Raw genomic sequence first — 19,058 nt, forward strand, 5'->3', positions numbered from 1 at the left:
AAATATAAATGTATTTTCATTGCAATATATTGTAATATGTAAGATCGAAAGAATCTTCATAATCTTTTTCATATATTTTCATATACTTTTGGCTATGCTTTTTCGTTGTTACTAAAAAATTGTTATTAAAAAAACAATCTATATAGATATATATAATATTGCAAAAAATCATCAAATACATAATTTTTTCAAAACTTAAAAACATCAAGTCGTTATTTAATATTTATAAAAATATTCACTAATTATAGCTATGATTATCATCTAGGATTTATATTATACAAAGTGTTCACGTTCGAACTGATCTAAATTATTTACTTCATAATATCAATATGATTGCATATTAACCACTTTCTGCAATATTCTTATTACACAGATCAGATATTAACACTAATGTTCAAATCAGCTCAAATGACCAAACAGTGCCTCTGCGCTTATTACTAATTGTTCCTATTCTTTATTATTAAACACAAAAATCATGAATACCCTAATGAGTTGTACCTGTGAATATAGCATTTAAATTCTATGAAATATAAATATGCACTGTAGTATAAGTCTCTTAGAATAAATATTTTATTGTATAAGTAAACTCATTTTTTAAGCTTAACAAAAGTCTAGATATTGTTTTGTGAATCCTGTATTTCTAGCATTAATATATTTTATATATATACACAAAAGATGTCTGTACATTATAAAAATATTCGAAATAAATACTCTATTATCAGTTCATTAATAAATCAATTCAACCGAGTTCATGTTTTAAATATCTTTATAAAAGAATTTATACTTATAATAACATTTTCACTTACAGTATTGGTGGTTTATAATTTAATAAAATATTTACCAAGCTTTTATCAGGAATTGTTTCTATTTTCGTCCTCATTCGAATCGCTAATTTAGTTGTAAGCTTTAAATACATGGCAGAATGATGAAGTGCAATTGTATATGGTATTGGACACCATTCTAATTTAACGGTATTTCTAACAAGTGCTGTTATGTAAGTTTCTATTAATGACATATCATCTTCAAGAGGATACAGATATTCTTGTAAAGGAATTATTAATTTATTCAATGGTAATCTTAAATATCTGAGTACACCAGCATGCTCAGACCATAATAATTTCCTATAATGTACATTATGTCTCTGTGCAATTGGAATTAGTAATATCATTGCAAAATTATGATCACCATAAGAAGTTGAGCAAAAATGTTCACACATTGCAGTGAATAAATCAACAAATGAATTTAATCCTGGTAGATCTTTTGTAAAGTCTAACTTTTTATAATACTTTTGCATTAAGTTTGACATTACTTTGTTTAATAAAATAGAAACATCATTGTTTAAATAAACTGTATCACACAAATAGGTTAGCACTAATCTACTAAATTTTAAAGTTGGAGATAATTTTGCAACTAATTCAGGTAAAACGATTTCTAAACATAATATCACTAAGATATTCTTTTTATCTTTTTCTGTACTAGTTTCATTATTTCTACACTTTGTATAAATGTGTACCAAAGGTAAATAAAGCCAATCTTTAGGCATTGCTGCTTGACTCCAATCTGAATTTGATATAACATATTTTTCATACAAATTTGCTATTTCATATTTCATTTGATTATCAGCATTATTTAAATTTAATTGTGATAATTGATCTGTTATTAATTCCAAATTTAATTTTTCATTTGATAAAGCAATTCTCAGCATATCTACTACATCATTAGAAAAATCTCCTGGTAATGACGATACAAGTTTAATAGATATTTTCCAAACATTATGTTTCACTATAGAATTTAAGTTTCTATTAAGAAAGTGAGCAGCTTTAACAATAATAGTAACCAAATAAAACTCCATTCGCGTATACCACGATCGTTCTAAATTCCAACTAGTTGATTCTAGTTTTTGAATATATTTTATAAATTCTGGTTGATTGAATATTGTCCAAAGACCTGTTTCAAAGGACTCACGGTAAAACATATCAAGTATTATTGCTAGGAAAGGAATACAAGAATTCTGAGATATGATTGGTTGTAATTGATCTTCTTCTGTCCGTACTCCAAGACTTGGCAGACAGGATGGTTCTCGTTCAATAGAAGGTACACAAGTACTTAATAAATTTGAAGTAGAACTGTTTAAAATTTCAATATATAATTATTAACATTAAAAATATTCGTAAATTTAATGTTGATATATAATAAAGCAGAAACATACCATAATGTAGAAAATATATTTGAATTTGACATCCAATTTGTTTCCAAAGCATTTAGATTGTTAACAGACAGCAATGTTTGTGAAATCAATTTTAAAATACACCACTATAAAATTATAATAATTATATTAGATTGAATCGTATCTTACTTCATGTGCATTGTATAAACTTACTGTTGGAGATGATAATGATGATAATTGTCTACTCCACTTTGATAACAGTACGGAGATATTTTCCTTGAATGAATTTAAAGTACTAGCTACAGCTATGAGTACAGTTGCATATTCACAAGCTAGATCTGCAGCTTTTCCAATATCATGATTACATAATAAAAGTTGTAACTGAGATATAAGAGTTAATTGAGCTCCTTCAATACTGTCCATTGCTACTTTGTGATGTAGCAACAATTTCCAAAGACGTAAGCTTTCAATATTTATTTTAATTCCTTCCTTTCTAAAAAATAAAAAATTTGATTAATACCAAAAAATACTATATTAAAATGGTATAACCTTACCCTGCTTCACTGGAAACATATGATAAAATAGAATGAATGATTTTCAACTGAACTAATTTTTCAGCCACTACTTTTCCACCGTAACAAACTAAGATTCGACATAAACGTATGCTAGCAGTTATTGGGATACCATAAGCATTATTTACTGTATCATATGTAGCTAAAGCAAAAATTTATTTATTAATTACAATATTAAAACTTATAAACATATATTAATTCTACTCATTATTTGCATATTTTTATATACTCACTTAACTGATTGACAGATAAAGGTATAAAATTACAAATGATAGTATTCAACAAATTTGGAGTACTTGCAATGTTCAATGCAACTATATGTGAATGTCTTGCAAGACGAGTCAATATTTCCAAAGCACATATCACACCAACAGGTGGAGGATGCATTTCACTTAAAATATATCTACAATAATTTTGTATTGTTATGATACAATATGTTAAAATAATAAAAAATATAAATATTATACAACCTAATTCTTAAAAGAATATCTGATCTTAGAAGTGCAGAAACAGCATCTAATTGTACGAGTTCATGGTCTTTCAAAGTACTCTCATCTTTAATATCTGAAGGTGGAGGTTTCAAAGTAGGTTCTATATATTTGTCCCAACCAAACATTCTGTCCAAACAGATCTCATCTGCTTCACTAAATACAAATGCTCTCAATACCTGCAAAGTTGCTGTAACCACAGCTACAGATGTATCATCCAATGAAAATCTTAGTAAGAGTAGGACATTATTTTGACTCAATGCATTTAGTGGTGCTGGTTGCAAAACTTTATCATACCACCCTTTTCGACTTTTTTCTAAGATATTAGCTAAAGTAGTGAGAGCAGTGCAACGTTGTTGTTGCGTAGAAGATCTACTTAATTGTAACAATTCTTGTAAAGAATAACCAGGACGTTCTGGTTCTTCTCCATGATGATGAAGACCTTTATCTACTGATAAATTCTCATCTTTATATGGAAGTAATAAACCTATACGAGAAATATAAGAAATATAAATATAAAAGCAATCTTTTAATTATATTTATAGTAAATTTACCATTAAAATCAAATCGAGCATTGTATGGTTCATCAGGGGCAGGTTTATGTTCTTTTTTTTCTGGTATATCTTGCATCCACTGCAGTTTTGCAGGTTCTATAGTATCTAAATGGACCCAACCTTTTTCTTTAGCTTCCTTTAGTATTTCTACACAAGGCTTTGGTACAGTTTCTATACTACTTGCACATTCCATAGCTTCATCTTGATCTTGATCACAGCATAAAGAATCACTTTTTTTATTTTTTATGCATTCTTTACTATCAAGTTTACATGACTGAAAATCTGGTTTATCTACTTCTGTCTTGTTTTTATCTCTTTTCCTATTTTTAAGAAATTTTATTAATTCTGCATTAAGAGATGATTTAAGCATCTTCTTTTCTTTCAATATTTCTTCTTCAGTCATTTCATTTAATTTATTTAAATTTTCTTGATGAATCTCTTCGATAAAATCTTTCATAGCATTAGAATTTTCATTTTTTGTTGCATCAGATTCTTCTTGACATTTTATTTTAATAGGAAAGGCTACATTTTCTTTTTTTGAAATCTTTTGTGAAAATAAACTCCGTTTATTAGATGTATTCTAAAATTTATATACAATTCAAAAATTAGTATATCAAAGTAATATAATATCATATAAGTAATATTTATATAAATACCATATAATTATCAGATACAAAGACTTTTGGAAAGCCAATTTCTGAATTAATATTAAATACTTTTTCATCAAAGCTAAATTTCTGTTCCTTCATATCGAATTTTCTTTCGATAATATTTCCAAGTATTATATTTGACGGGTCTATTGGTATACTTTGTACTAAATCATGAATTTCTGCAGACGAATTTGCAGTTATTTCTTCTTTTACATTTGCATTTAATACTTCTCCTGTGCTTCGAGATGTAAAAATCTTTTCTGTCTTTTGTTTTTTCAGTTCTGAAAATCTAGATTGTACTTTACTCGAATTAGCTTCATACTTTTGCATAGAATTAGCTTGTCCTTTAATTTGATCTCGTAAATTTATCACCTTCGCTGATGGTTGCAACCTATTTTTTAAAAAATCTTCCTGCATTCGAAATAATTCTTCTTCGTCGTCTCCAGGTTTGGGTCGTTTTAATGTAATCATGTTATCCATTTTTAATTTTTATAAGATACTATTGTTTAATGATAATAAAAATTATAAATAATGCAAAAATATTTTTATTTTTTAATATATTTTTATATTTTTCATAACGTAATCCTATCCTCCCATTAATACTTTATTTCTTAGACTCGTTATAAGACTTCGAAACATCAACTTAGTAAACACATTATTTCTAACCTATTATTTAGTTTCTGATCTATTATGGCTCACTATCACGTGACACCAGTTACCAATCAGCATGCAATTTCGTCTAGCCAATCCTGTTTCAGCATTAACCGCATGAAGCGTATACAACTTCAGCGACAAATATAGACAAATTATGAACTACAAGCATAAGTATGAAACTGTCTCCATAGACGTATCAGTCTACAAGCTTGTACAAATTATACTTTACTTGCACGTAACATAATTATCTAATTATAGATTAATGTGAGTTAGAATAAAAACTGTTAGTAGGTTCGAACTCAAATTTTTTCTTTTCCTACATTTAATTGCAATTTTCATATCTTCTAACATAATGATATGATTGCCATCAACAAAGTATACATTTTGGCTTCAGTTATATGGAAATAACAATATTTTATAGTATTATAAATTATTGTTATTTTCATGATCTATACGAAGTTTTAAAACTTACATTTTGCAATTTATAATCATACGGGACGTTTAGTATAGAGGGCAACAACGGTTTGAATAATGTGATTGGAGTTCTTATATATGGCAATGATTCTGGATTATATGCTATGGCTTCTTGCAATTTCACATAAAATGAGAGAATAGTGCGGTTTTTTTGATTTTCTTTTAAAAATAATTCCCTATGTTCAGAAGATAGAACATTAAAAAATGCCTTTACTTTTTCATCCCACATATTGTATTTTCTTAATTAAAGTTCAAGCTGCAAAGTAATATTGGAAAATTAGAATAAGAATTACGAAAAATGTTAAAAAAAAAGACATCTTTCAAGAAAATAACAACCGATCTCTGCAGTATTAATAGCTGTAAATGCATTTAATATACCAAGCAACATATTGCTTTCAAGTTCTTCTTTCAATTATTAATGTAGTTGTTGCTATATAAATGTTTTCCAATGCTGTAACTAGACCAACATCTCCAATCACTCCCCATTGTATAACTAATCTAGGCAAACCTACTCTTTTTTCATATATTATTTCCATAATGGAATTAGCCATACCGTAATTCGTTTGTCCGGCATTTCCTCTTCCGCACGAGACAGAAGAAAAAACTACGAAGTGTCGAAGATCTGGACAAAGCTTTCTGGTCACCTCGTCCAAACATTTCGTGGCCCATGCTTTTCCTTTGAAAGATTCTTTAAAAGTCTCCAGCGTTTGGTTTCTATAAATATTATCTTTCAAAGAAACTGCAAGATTGAATATACCATCAACTGGACCTTGATCTATCGCTTTTTTCATGATAAGCTCGCAGTCTTCTTGTTTAGCCGCATCGAGATCAGAATCTTGATATTTACGCTGTATGATTCCCATATTTTGATTCTCATGGATTGATAACCATTCTCTAAGTCGTTCTGTGAAGTAATGACAATATTTTGAGCATTTCGAAAAACCAACCAATCGATTAATTCCAAATCAAAATTTCCTAATCCACCAAGAATTATATAACTTTTACATGTATAAGAAGGTTCAACCAAAATGAATGTATTCAGTGGTTCATTTTCTTGACAGATCTTTATGAGAACCTACGATATAATGACGTATTGCTGGTTATAATTTGAACTATTAAAATCAAAACATATATTCCAGCAATAAACGTCAACTTACTTTTCCCATATGCTTTCCAGCTGCCATAAATCTAAGTGCTGTCTCTATTTGATCTTTGCCGAAAACTGTCCTAATAATCGGTTTGATAGCATTTTCTTTAATAAGTTTGTTGAATATTGAACTAATTTCGTTCTTAATTTCGTCATTTGTGTTAATAACCTTATCTAACATCACACTATGAAAACTGATACCTTTCATAAAGATTTTGGTGCTTAATTCATTATTTGCGGCTAAGTCAAATTGTCCAATTTCTAAAAATCTACCTCTATAGGCTAAACAACGTAGACTCGCTTGAAGTTTATCTTCGGCTAAAGAATTTAGAACAATGTCTACACCTGCACCATTGGTTTGTTGCAAAATCATTTTCTCAAAACTAGTATCTCGAGAATTTCCGATATGATTATCATTGATACTAGGAAATGTTTCTTTATTGAATTTATAATGTCTTAAAGGAGAAAGGAGTATATCTGCCGAGATATCAACCTGACATTTCCTCGGTGTGACATTTTCTTTTTGTCGCGATAAGCAGTGAATTTATGTTCTTCGATAATTGACTTTCTGATAGATCTTTTTCAAACAATCGCAATTACTCTAATTTAATGTATTTCCACAACCCCTGCTAAAATCACATCATTGTGTTTCAAGAAAATATTGCGGATAATCTATAAAAACATACTGTATAATTTTACGTTACATTGACAATAAGTGTTATATCTACTTTTTGGTTAGTGGACAAACTTTAAAAATATTGTTCATGAGCTTCAATATCTATTACTAATTTTTTAATTTTACTTGGTACAACTAATTCTCTAGTATCTAAATTGATGATTTTATCCATGAACGCTACCCAAATATTTTTCCATTTCATATGTCCATTCTTTCACGAAACAGTTATACTGCGTTTGTCTCAGAAAAGATCGTTATATAGATAATTACGTAACTTCCTTATAAATATCCTTCTCACTTAATTCTTTTACTTCCTTGTCAACATTTCTCTCAATAACATCAAATAAGTCTTGTGATCTTCTGATTCGAGAATCAGTATGTATTTTAGAAGCATAACGTACTTATGACGTTTAATCCTAGATTTTCAAATAGTAACATGCCATCATTGTTTTTACTATTATAATATAAAATATACATAATATATATAATATTTAAGTTCATTTTTATTATTATAATAATATTTTATAATTATTATTACTATTATTATTATTATTTTTTATTATTATTATTATTATTATTATTATTATTATTATTATTATTATTATTATTATTATTATTATTATTATTATAATTATTATTATTATTATAATTATTATTATCATTAGTAGTACGTGTAGAAGTAGTATAATAGTTGAATAATAATATTAAAGTTGATAGTAATAATAAACTTCTTTTCTTCTCTGATGAGTTCGTTGCAATATGAATTTTTCCGGTAACAATAGCAGGACTTCCTTCGACCACTTCAAATCTACTGGTACCTGATCATTTGTAGATCGATATATATTAAATTCTTTTAAGAATTGTTTACACATTCTATAGTTCTTTTAAGAATAGTTTATACAGATAGGAAGAAGTTACCTCTTCGAATCATTATTGTCAACTCAATTTTGCACTCTTTGGTTTGTAGATCAATTAAACTTTACATTTCCAATGACAACAGACCTTTTTATAATATGTAGTGCTACCCTATAGTCATTGGGTATATAGGCAATGTTTCCAAAACCAAACATAAATATCACGTTATAGGAAAAAATATCTGCTATCGATCACATTACCTTTTATGAACTCGAAATCTTCATCGTCGATCAATATTTCAATCCTTCGTTCTCCGAAACCATGTCTCTCATGTATTTTGAAAGATGTTACGAATCAGTCATACGAATGTTCCCATCTAAACATAATATGATATTGAATTTGAGTATTAAATTCAAAAACATTCGAGTTTCACGGGATCCTTCAAAGAATTCGCGTTCTCCCATTAACTTGCTTGAGGGCCTTCAACGATATCCGAGGCTTATGCCGCCGCCTTTATTCATTTCGACTAGTGGGTATATGACTCTGACAATTAGGAAGAGACGGGAGAAGATTTTCTGTGCAAATCAACTATTATTGCTGGTTCGATGCGAGAAGCGTATCTGAATGCACTCTCGTAGTTCGAGAGAGAAGTAAGATATTGGGATATATTATATCTGTCTGCAGATCCGGAGAAAATCGACACTGTGGCGAATTGGCCTATATTACGAAATAAAAAGCAAATTAGGAGCTTTCTAGGATTTTTCTCTTATTATCGAAGATTTGTGAAAGATTTCTCTGTGATTTCAAAACCTTTGTATATATAAATAGAAAATGCAGCAGTATTTAAATGGAATTCGAATTGTGAGAAATCATTCGAAAAATTAAAACAGGTTTTCACGTCATCGACAATTTTTGTTTTTTCGTTAGAAGGAACAATTTATTTTACATACCGATGCCTCCGGCCATGGGATAGGAGGAGTTTTGTCACAGGTACAAGATGAAAAAGAGTTGATAATCGCTTATTTCGGTAAGGTCTTGAATAAGGCCGAAGGAAATTATTGTCTTACCAGACGAGAATTGCTCGCTGCAGTAGATTCCATTAAGATCTTTCATTATTATTTATATGAAACTGAGTTCATTTTGCGTAAAGATCATGCTTCCTTCCTATGATTTAAGGATTTGGATGCATAATTTTCCCGATGGCTTGAGCGATTACGATATTATGATTTCGAAGTTGCCCATAGAGGAGGAAAGTCGCACGACAACGCAGATGATTTATCCAGATGATCTTATGAGGAGACGTAATGTAATTATTATGCTAAGCGAGAGACGATGGAGGAATGAACAAATTTGGTAGAGAGAATAGTTTTCCAAGATGAAGAATTCAGGAATTGGAGCGATTAGCAACAAAAGAATGAAACAATTTGCATTATTTTAGAAGCGAAAGAGAGAAGAAAAGACTAGATTGGCAGGAGACATCGGCAAGAGAATCATCACTGAAAGTATACTGGGTACATTGGGATTTCTTTTTATTGAAAAGAACCTCCTGTTTTGAAACTGTGTACATTCAAGTATGAAGTCTCATACTGTTAAAATTGTTGTTCCTCAGGCGAAAGTAGAAGATATTTTAAAGGAAGCACACGATAGTTCTACGGGAGGACATTTCGGAGTAAATAGAACCTTGGAAAGGATTCGAAAGAGATATTATTGGGTTAGGTGTAAGTAGGAGGTAGAAGATTTATGCAGGACATGTGCAGCTTGCGTCACTAGAAAGACCCAACAAGAAAAGGAAAAAGTGGGATGCGAATTTAAAACATGAGAATGCCTTTTTAACGAATACAAATGCATATCTTAGGTCCTTTTCCAAAGTCCTTTTTCACGGGAAAACAGATTTCTTTTGGTAATGGTAGATTGTTTTAGTAAGTGCTTGGAAGCATTTCCATTTGAAATTTTAGAGCACAAACTTTTATCGAGTAACTGAAACTTTTAGTCGTAGCTGAAACTTTTATCTAGTAAGTTGTTTCTAGATATGAGGCACCATTAGGGTTACATACCGATCAGGATAGTAATTTCGAGTTTAGTTATAACAGTGTTTCATTCACAGTCAAGTGGAACATCAACATAGGACAATCATCAATTACTTAGCAAAATTCATTAATCAAAATCAAAAGGATTGGGATTGCTGGGTCCCATTACGTTTGTTGGCCTATAATTCCGCGAAATATGAGACGACTGGATTATTTCAAGTCGAAATGTTTGTTGGAGGGATTTAAAAATACTATTGGGTCTTCTTCGGAATTGTCCATCTGATTACATGGAAAAGGATATAGCTTATGCATATGGATCGAAGCTTAGGACAAAATTAAATAAAATTCATAGAATCGCAAGAGGGCGGATTAAAATAAAATCTTATAAATGAAGGTTTAGTATGATCGGGGAGTAAATAAAAAAAATTTAGAAGAAAGCCAAAAGATGTGGTTATTTAACCCTCAACGAAGGAAGAGAAAAGCACAGAAGTTTGAAAGCAATTGGGAAGGACCATATAAAATTAAAAAAAAAATCAATGATATAGTATTTTGTATAAATCTTCGAGAGAAAGAAATAGATTGTTCATTTCGATCGTGTGGTACCGTTTTTAGAAAGATCAAATAATAAAAAAGGTTAATTAGCGATAGGAAAATTCAGTAAAAATAAGTGGTGCATGATTAATGCTTTTGAATGAATGATTTAAATATAGCGCAAAAGCAGGATGTGTGAATGTGGGCTTGCCACTCTTGTACTCCGGCATGCCAAGAAACGTAACATAGGAGCAAACCCAGACGGGATTTCGTATACTCGCCATAAGCACTTATTTCAGACATTTAAATCTATACGACGAAAAAAGTACCTGTCGAAGGTAGTCCCTGGAACTTCTGAAGGAGGGATAATGCTTGCAACCTCACGATGCAGCCGATCGGTGGGCTACGTGGCTGGGCTAATGTCTACTAGGTGACAATCTCATAAATGGACGAGATAGGACGATATTTTAGGGATGTAGGCATTTGACTGAAGATCATGAATTGAATGTTTTATTTTTATGTTCGAGAAGGGGGAGAAAATTTGTTATAATAAATAAAATATGTTCCTAGAAAATTCTGTTGGATAAAATTTTCGTTTTAGTAGACGTTTCGGAGAAGATACGAAGTCTGGACTGAATGGAGAGAATGCGTGAAGAAAAAAGTATAATCCACGGGGAGTTCGGGAATAAAAGAAGAAGAAAAAGGAAGGAAGAACTACATTGAGTACCACCGATTTTCCAGTGGTTTTTAGATCATGGTTCTTTCTCCGAGCGAAGCGAGTTTGCGCTTCAGGTGAATGTCAGATCGGCCATTGGATGTAATAGGCTCATAGTCTATTGCCTCCCCATACTTATGGTACTGCAATCTATGACGAGAAAGCTGTAGCGACTTCTTCGCGACTGTTACGCCTCGATTACGGCAAGATACATAATTAACACGCCTCGGTGCCATCAAACGCACACGCAGGTAATCAATTAACAAAATAAGAGACAACGCCAAAAACAAAGGAGACGAAGTCATATATTCTGTCTTCGACTCTTCTACAGAGCTAATGGAAGTCATAGTCTGTACCTATTATATATCGAACATAGTTAAATAAACATATCACTGTTGTTACTTTATATGCAAAATTTCTTTTTACATAGTGGATTGTCAACCCATAAAGCGCCTAGAAGGGACTCCCTCTGGAGGGAAAGTAAAGAGACGGGTTTCGCTTTGATTCTCTCGGGATCTCAAGGTTGGAAACTTCGGAGCACAAGGAATCTTGCGGAAAAGCGGAAGAAATGCTGTCAATGGATTGCATCTGGGTTGCTCAGGCACGCTGATATTTTGACAAAAAATAACCGGCTATCGTCTATTTTCTTAGGGAACTTGTCATGAGAGGACATAACTCGTGGACGTTAAGAAATATCTGAATATTTTATTAAGAGAATTAATTTGTTAAGCTATTAATTCTTTATAAGTTGTTCTGGTTTGTTTTGGTTACTAAAGTTCTTTTTTGTTCAAATACGTGGTTGAGCGTAACAATGTGTGTGTGTGTGGATTGGAAGGTTCTAACGTTAGTTAATCGTGCGTATGTGTATGTATAAAATAAACCTTAAACAAGAGATGGAAGGTTCTAGAGCTACTTAGTTGTATGAATGTGTGCATGAGATAAGTAAATCTATCGGCAGAAAAAGATAGAAAGTTCTAGTGTTAGTTAGTTGAGTGCGTGTGTATTTAAGACAAATTGGTCGGCAGTTGAATAGATTATGGTCTATCCTTTGTGATCTGCGTTGTTTCTGAAAGGAAGAGAAAGGACTGAGATTGGGAGAGAGAGTGAATATATTTCTCGCAACCCTACCTGGAAAATAGGAAACTCAAATCACTTACTTTGGGTTAATAATGATTTTATTAGTTAATGTATTACAATGGTATAATTACATTTTCTTTATTCGTTCTAGTCAAAACCACCTTATCTTCTCTTTACTCTGTATTTGTTTCCGCACGTTTTGGAAAAAGAGTTGCGCTTACCGCTGGTACATTTTGTCAGCTTTGTGACAAATTGGCAGGCTTTTGAGGAAGGTATGCTGGCGATATATTGTCACATAATTCATCAATTAACAGTATTTAATAACCAAAATATATCATATAACAATGATATAATAAACTAAAATATAATAATAATGTACTATACTATATAAATATACAAAATATAATAACTAAATATAAAAATAAAAAAAATAAAAATGTAATCATATAATAATTACTCGGCATACTGGTTTTTAAACAATTAGTTTAGTATTTTGATTTTGTATGATATTTTTCAAAGCACAGTCCAACGTGCAGCGAAACACTACATGAGAAGCACATAAATGCAGTTGAGCTTCTTTTTTTTGATGTGGAGCATATTCTGCATGGTCTTCGCGGGTTTTTTATTTTCCCTCTTCCTACGATGCGGACAAGTTTATGATTCCGCATTTCCGAACACAATCTGTCTACCGGATCGCACTTTGGAGCTCTTGGGATATACATCGAAGAAGGTCCTAGACCAAAAAAATAGCTAGTGCCATACGTGCAAATTATATAATTATTAGTTATACCTGATTCTGGTTTCTCCATTTCAATCTTCGTGCTTAACCATATGTTCACAACATGTAACAGAAATTTTTTGAATCTAATATGACTTTTTGAACTTTTGACATAAATTTGGTATGCATTAAACAAGGCAGCATTTATAAAATATAGCACAACTTTCTTCGTCCACTTCTTTGTTTTGAATAAAATTGAGTAATACGACAAGTATTGGTCTGCACGGTCTACGTCCTTCATGTACTTATTATATTCGACAACACAGGTCGGTTTTTTCACGGTCTTGTTTGTTCTTGGGCTTGTGATTTCAACCATATTTGCCGTGTGTATACTTGAAATCATATATAATGTTTTTTTTTTAGTTCGAAATGCCTGCACAAGGGTATTACCTTTCCTGCAAAAGTCCGTGCCGAACTCCTTTAAATTTATATTTTTCAAACAGTGTGGTACACCTCTATTCTTTCGTAATATTCCGCACACATTTGTTTGTTTTTTTAGTAGCTCTTCTGTGATTGCTACACTATTGTAGTAATTATTCATATAGATATCATGCCACAAGTAAAGGTACGGTGACAGTACCGACAATATGGTTTCTTTTAGTTTTATTTCCCAGGCACAATATATATCAAAGTTACAAATGTAACTAGATCGTGCTTCGCACAACATGCGTACTAATATTCCGTACTTGACAATCTTGTCAGGATTATAAGTGCGAAAGCAAAGCTTTCCGCGCAATGGTATAACGGCTTCGTCTAATGATAATTCTTTTGTTGGTTTATAGATAGTTCGAAATTTATGTTTGAAATGGTCTGTTATGGGTTTAATCTTGTCCAATCGGTTCGTTATTGTTGAAATGTCAGTATTTCCAAATTTGGCGAAATCTATTTCTTGGCACGACTTCCGAAAATTGGTGTGCAAATTAATGGACTTGTTGACCAGTATTCATCTTTTTCTGACTTTTTTACTAATCCCATCAGAATTATTAAAGCGAGAAATTTTTTCATCTCCTCAGCGTCCACTTCCTATCTTTACTTTCTTCAATATCAATTTGTTGCCGTTTGTGATATAGATTCGTTTCAGTTACGAATAATTTCATTAAATCTTCACCAAAGAAAAGGTCTACAGCTGATTGTATGCTCCATTCATCAAGCGGTATTTGCACTCCTACTTGTTCCTTATAGTTTTGTATATTACCGGTGCCGTTTGTTCGGGTCCATTCCATTTCCTCTTTGTCGAAAGTACTACTATCCTCATCGAAATCTATTACTGGCTTCATAAAATTTTTCAATTTTCTAACAAGAATTTCGCTTCCACTATCTGAATCTTCGCTGTCATTTGATTCTGGCGCACTAACATTTGACAGGTTATCGGCGTATATCTCGTCATCACTTTTACTGATTTTTGAGGATTGGATATTTATATGAATATAAATAGATAGGTAGATAGATGGACATAAACAGATAGATATTATAGTTAGTAGATATAGTAATCGATACTTCGTAGTCCTAACCGATACTCAGTAGACAAACAATGGATGAACAATAAGCAACTGACGCTTTGCAAATATTTGTATACATGAACCCAGCCGGTAACTGACGATTGCGTGAAGTCACGTGTACTGTGAGTTCGGCCGCTGGCTCGTGAAGTCACGTATACTTGAGTAGACCAAGCCTTTTTTGTTGTTCTTTTTCTCACATCTACCCCGTATCCTTTCTTATCCTCACTCACATTCGTGCATATGCATTCGGTAATTTTTATCGTTCTTTATTCTATTTGTGCTTTTTTGCTTATTTCACTCACGCTGTACTTCCATCTTATTCTCTCTTATTCCTAATATCTTAGCTCCTTCTCTTCTTTTCGTAGACAAATACATTTCACAAAGGGCAGATCATTTTTTATTCGATCGTTGACTAACTTATCTCATGCACACACACATAATTAACTAACGGTAGAACCTTCTATCCGTTGTTTAATTGTCGATTGACTTATTTCATACATGTACACAACTAACGCTATAATCTTCCATTTCACATATGTGCCCATAATTATGAAAGTGGTCTAAGTCAAAATTTCAAAAAAATGAGTTTATCACTTATTTCACATCCACATTATCTTAAACTATATATATTTAATATATGAACATTATAATGAAACGATATTCTTTTTTATCATCTTATATTAAGCGTAAGATTCCATATTATCTACGAGATTTTTCTCCCAGCGTCCCATATAATATTTAAGTACATCATCATCATCATCATCATCATCATCATCAGTAGTAGTAGAAATAATATAATAGTTGAACAGTAATATTAATAGTTGATATTAATAATATTAATATTAATTTCTCTCTCGAACAGTTTATATTTTTTATGATTTTTTTTCAATTCTGTCGCATGTAGTTTTGTGAAAATCTTTTGTAAATTTTCTAGCATACCTTCAAAAGTTCGACTATAAATAATTATGTCGTCTAGGTAATCAGACCAATTCAATTTTGTAAGTCCTCAAGGCATATTCCATCAGACGTTCGAATGTGGCTGGAGCATTAGACAATTTAGCAATTGAAAAAATATTATTTTCAATTGCTAAAGTTCCTTCCCTAATGAGAACGCTGTCTTTTCTTTGTCTTCTTGACGAATTCTTATCTGTCAGTATCCACTTTTAAGATCAAGAATCGTAAACCATGCGCTTCCGAACAAACAATCGAGCAGATCATCTATTCGTGATAACAGTTATATATCCTTCTTTGTTACTATGTACAATTTCCTATAGTCCACGCAAAATCTCCAGGAACCATCTTTTTTCAGTACTACTACCGCTGGGAAGACCCAAGGATTAGAAGATTCTTTTATCATTCACAGTTTCCTCATATCTCTAATAATTTGATCCGTTTGTCCTTTTAATTGAAGTGGTATTCTTCGAGGAACTTCTTTTATAGGGCAAGAGTCAGCTCTATAGCATATCCTACAATTATGCAATTTCCCTCAACAATATCCTTCGCAAACTTTTCTGAAAATTTTTGGATGAATTTGAAAAAATTCTCCTTCAAAAGATTTCCAGAATTCTCCTAAAGAACATTATTCAAATTATTTAACAGCTCTTCTGAAATCCTCGCTACCGAATCTGAATTCTCCATAACAACTTTTCGAAATTGCATATCTAATCCTGATAATTGATAAAAAATCGCGCCCTAACATACAATCATCTGTAATATCTACTATCATTAAAAATATCCTTTCAAATACTGCTCCTAATTCTACTAAAGATTCCACATTTTCTTTAGTCAACAAAACTTCTTCAGTTGAATATTGCAATCTTATTGCTAACAAAGAGCTCTTTTCTAATATATGATTGATAAATATTGGACTTATTAGGGAAACATCCTTATATCTGAATTCATCCTTACATCTAAAAGATTTTATTCCACTAAAGGATTTTCGAAATTTTCTATATTCCTCTGCATTAGATTTATTTAATTTGCTTCAATCGAAAAATCTCTTCTAACTGGATCATTAATACTTATCAAGTATGGTTTCCCTCCTGAAATACGGGGACGAACCTCTGTTTGTGCAATATGTTCATCATTTTACCTCCTGTGCATTTCGAGTTTCTTGTGCTGTTGTTTAAGTTCCTCCTGAAGCTTTCGAACAAGGAGAGTGAGCGTTTATATCTCTTTCTTTCTCCCTTCTTCCACTCATAAACTTTCGTATTTCTTATGTGAAGTCATGCCTCGATAAAAAAAAAAATGATATCGTATCCCGGAAAACTTCCAAAATTATTACGCGCAACCACTCGTTTTAACAAAAAAGAACTTTAATAACCTAAACAAGAACAACTTATTTACAATTAACTGTTTAACGGATTACTTCTCTTAATAAAATATGCAAATATTTCGGAACGTCTGCGAGTGATGTCCTTTCTGGCCGAGTCCCCTTAGAAGAAAGACGACAACTTGTTGTTATAAGTCAAAATGTCTGCCTAGAAACGACTTTCTAGTTTCGAATTCACTTTGAGTTTCTCCAGGTTGGCTCGTAACAACATATATATATATATATATATATATATAGATATATATATACATGTACATACATATAGACATATATATACATATATATGTGGGTTGAAGGTCCAGGGCTAGTTAGTTGTGTGCGTCTGTACGCACACAATAAGAGAGATAAGCCGTTAGTTAGATAAAAATAGAAGGTGCCAGAATTAGCTATATGTATGCGCTTAAGATAATAAGATTTAAGATATTATTTCTTACATGTAAGAAATTCTGAATATGCAGACCCCGCTGGCTTAAGGTAATGATTTTCGTGTAGGTAGTATGAATAGAAGGCGATACTATTGATGTTAATGATAGATTTGAAAAATGGAATTAGATATATGGGTTCCTGCAATGATATTTCTTAAAAATGTAGATTGCGAAAATTCAAGCAAAACAATTTGGTACAAATGAAAACCGATGACAAATTATGTTTTTGTATACTTTACAGATTTTATTAATTAAAAAACAACTTTCATTTAGACGAATATTTTACTTAGAATAACTGAAAATTGCTCATCATTACTATTGCATAATGGTGTGTAGTTGGTCTCATAACCTCGTAAAGGCATTGCACACACGGTGTGCAATCGGTCTTGAATGAGTTAATGCGTATGCACGAATGCGAGTGGAGATGAGAAAGGCTATGAGATTTACGAGATTGAAAAAGATCAACGAAAACGACAATCTTGAGTAGATCCAGCGAAGTATAACGACGACAGTAAGAAGTAACGACGAAAGTTTTGAGTAGACAAAGCGAGGTATAACGATGAAAATCCTGAGTGGATCAACAAAGTTTTGACAATAAACAAATAAAGCCTTGGATAAATCAGGGAAAGAGGAAAGAACTAAAGCATTTAATATAGTAGTAATAGCTTAAATATAGTAGTTGTATTGATAAAATACATATTATCCAAGAGTAAGTGAACCGAATTAGTCAGTCTGTATCTAACAAGTAGAGTTTCGAAAAATATCCTACACACACACACACACACACACATACATACATACATATATATATATATATATATATAACAGCTTAAAAGTACACCAATTGTAAGGACTCCTTGCTTACAAATTTCTAGCCATCGACACTATATAAATATGAATACATATGTGTACATGTATACGCTACACTGTTACGAGAACTTAGGAAATACGGCAAAAGTACGAATAAATAATCAAAGAACGATCTAGAGTTCGTTCTTGGTTTGATTTTTCCCGTTCATCCCTCCTAGCATACTCTTACGCAGTTTTCGTTCCTCTAAACAACTACTTAGATCTGCTCCTACTTCGTTAATTCCGATTCGTCTAGCAGTTCATTAACATTATATATAATGTTTTATAAACTTGATTAAATCATTAATAGTTTATTAATTCTATTTTATATCATCAGAATCAATCATACGGAAGTCACCATCAGTGTGTATTAATTTTATTACTTTTATTTTTATTAGTTTTCTTTCATTATATTTTCCTTATTTTCCTGACTCATGGAAACTGGCAGAAATAATAATGCTGCATAAGCCGAATAAAGATATTCATGAACCATCCTCTTATAGAACTATTTCCTTATTACCGATTCTAACCAAACTTTTAGAAAAAATAATATTAGTCAGAATTTAAAAAATAATTAATAAAAAACGA

General features: G+C 31.4%; 3 protein-coding genes across 9 annotated transcripts; all 3 read right to left on the reverse strand.

Moving 5' to 3' along the window:
• Positions 1-139: 139 nt before the first annotated feature.
• LOC124948103 (RNA polymerase II-associated protein 1) lies at positions 140-5,120 on the reverse strand. Of its 3 annotated transcripts, none has more exons than XM_047491245.1 (9): positions 4,804-4,934; positions 4,438-4,720; positions 3,782-4,361; positions 3,210-3,714; positions 2,973-3,142; positions 2,722-2,881; positions 2,381-2,660; positions 2,210-2,313; positions 140-2,126 (listed from the first exon to the last, which is right to left on the reverse strand). In XM_047491245.1, the coding sequence occupies exons 2-9, from the start codon at positions 4,528-4,530 to the stop codon at positions 803-805; spliced, it is 3,216 nt and encodes a 1,071-aa protein (XP_047347201.1). In that variant the 5' UTR covers positions 4,531-4,720; positions 4,804-4,934; the 3' UTR covers positions 140-802. The 3 variants fall into 3 exon arrangements, with proteins under 3 accessions (XP_047347201.1, XP_047347202.1, XP_047347200.1); XM_047491246.1 differs by having other exon boundaries at positions 4,438-4,712; positions 4,804-4,933; XM_047491244.1 differs by having other exon boundaries at positions 4,438-5,120.
• Positions 5,121-5,954: 834 nt separating this feature from the next.
• Positions 5,955-7,584, reverse strand: LOC124947577 (fatty acid synthase-like). Its single transcript, XM_047489924.1, has 4 exons — positions 7,509-7,584; positions 6,717-7,225; positions 6,559-6,634; positions 5,955-6,463 (listed from the first exon to the last, which is right to left on the reverse strand). The coding sequence occupies exons 1-4, from the start codon at positions 7,582-7,584 to the stop codon at positions 5,955-5,957; spliced, it is 1,170 nt and encodes a 389-aa protein (XP_047345880.1).
• Positions 7,585-12,715: 5,131 nt separating this feature from the next.
• Positions 12,716-17,280, reverse strand: LOC124947527 (piggyBac transposable element-derived protein 4-like). 5 transcript variants are annotated; one of them, XM_047489807.1, is made up of 2 exons: positions 16,957-17,280; positions 12,716-16,375 (listed from the first exon to the last, which is right to left on the reverse strand). In XM_047489807.1, the coding sequence occupies exon 2, from the start codon at positions 14,030-14,032 to the stop codon at positions 13,073-13,075; it is 960 nt and encodes a 319-aa protein (XP_047345763.1). In that variant the 5' UTR covers positions 14,033-16,375; positions 16,957-17,280; the 3' UTR covers positions 12,716-13,072. The 5 variants fall into 5 exon arrangements, with proteins under 5 accessions (XP_047345763.1, XP_047345761.1, XP_047345764.1 ...); XM_047489805.1 differs by having other exon boundaries at positions 12,716-16,433; XM_047489808.1 differs by having other exon boundaries at positions 12,716-13,320; positions 13,378-17,280.
• Between the last annotated feature and the right edge of the window lie 1,778 nt (positions 17,281-19,058).

The sequence above is a fragment of the Vespa velutina genome, chromosome 3 (genome assembly GCF_912470025.1).
Source record: "Vespa velutina chromosome 3, iVesVel2.1, whole genome shotgun sequence".
Lineage (NCBI taxonomy): Eukaryota > Metazoa > Arthropoda > Insecta > Hymenoptera > Vespidae > Vespa > Vespa velutina.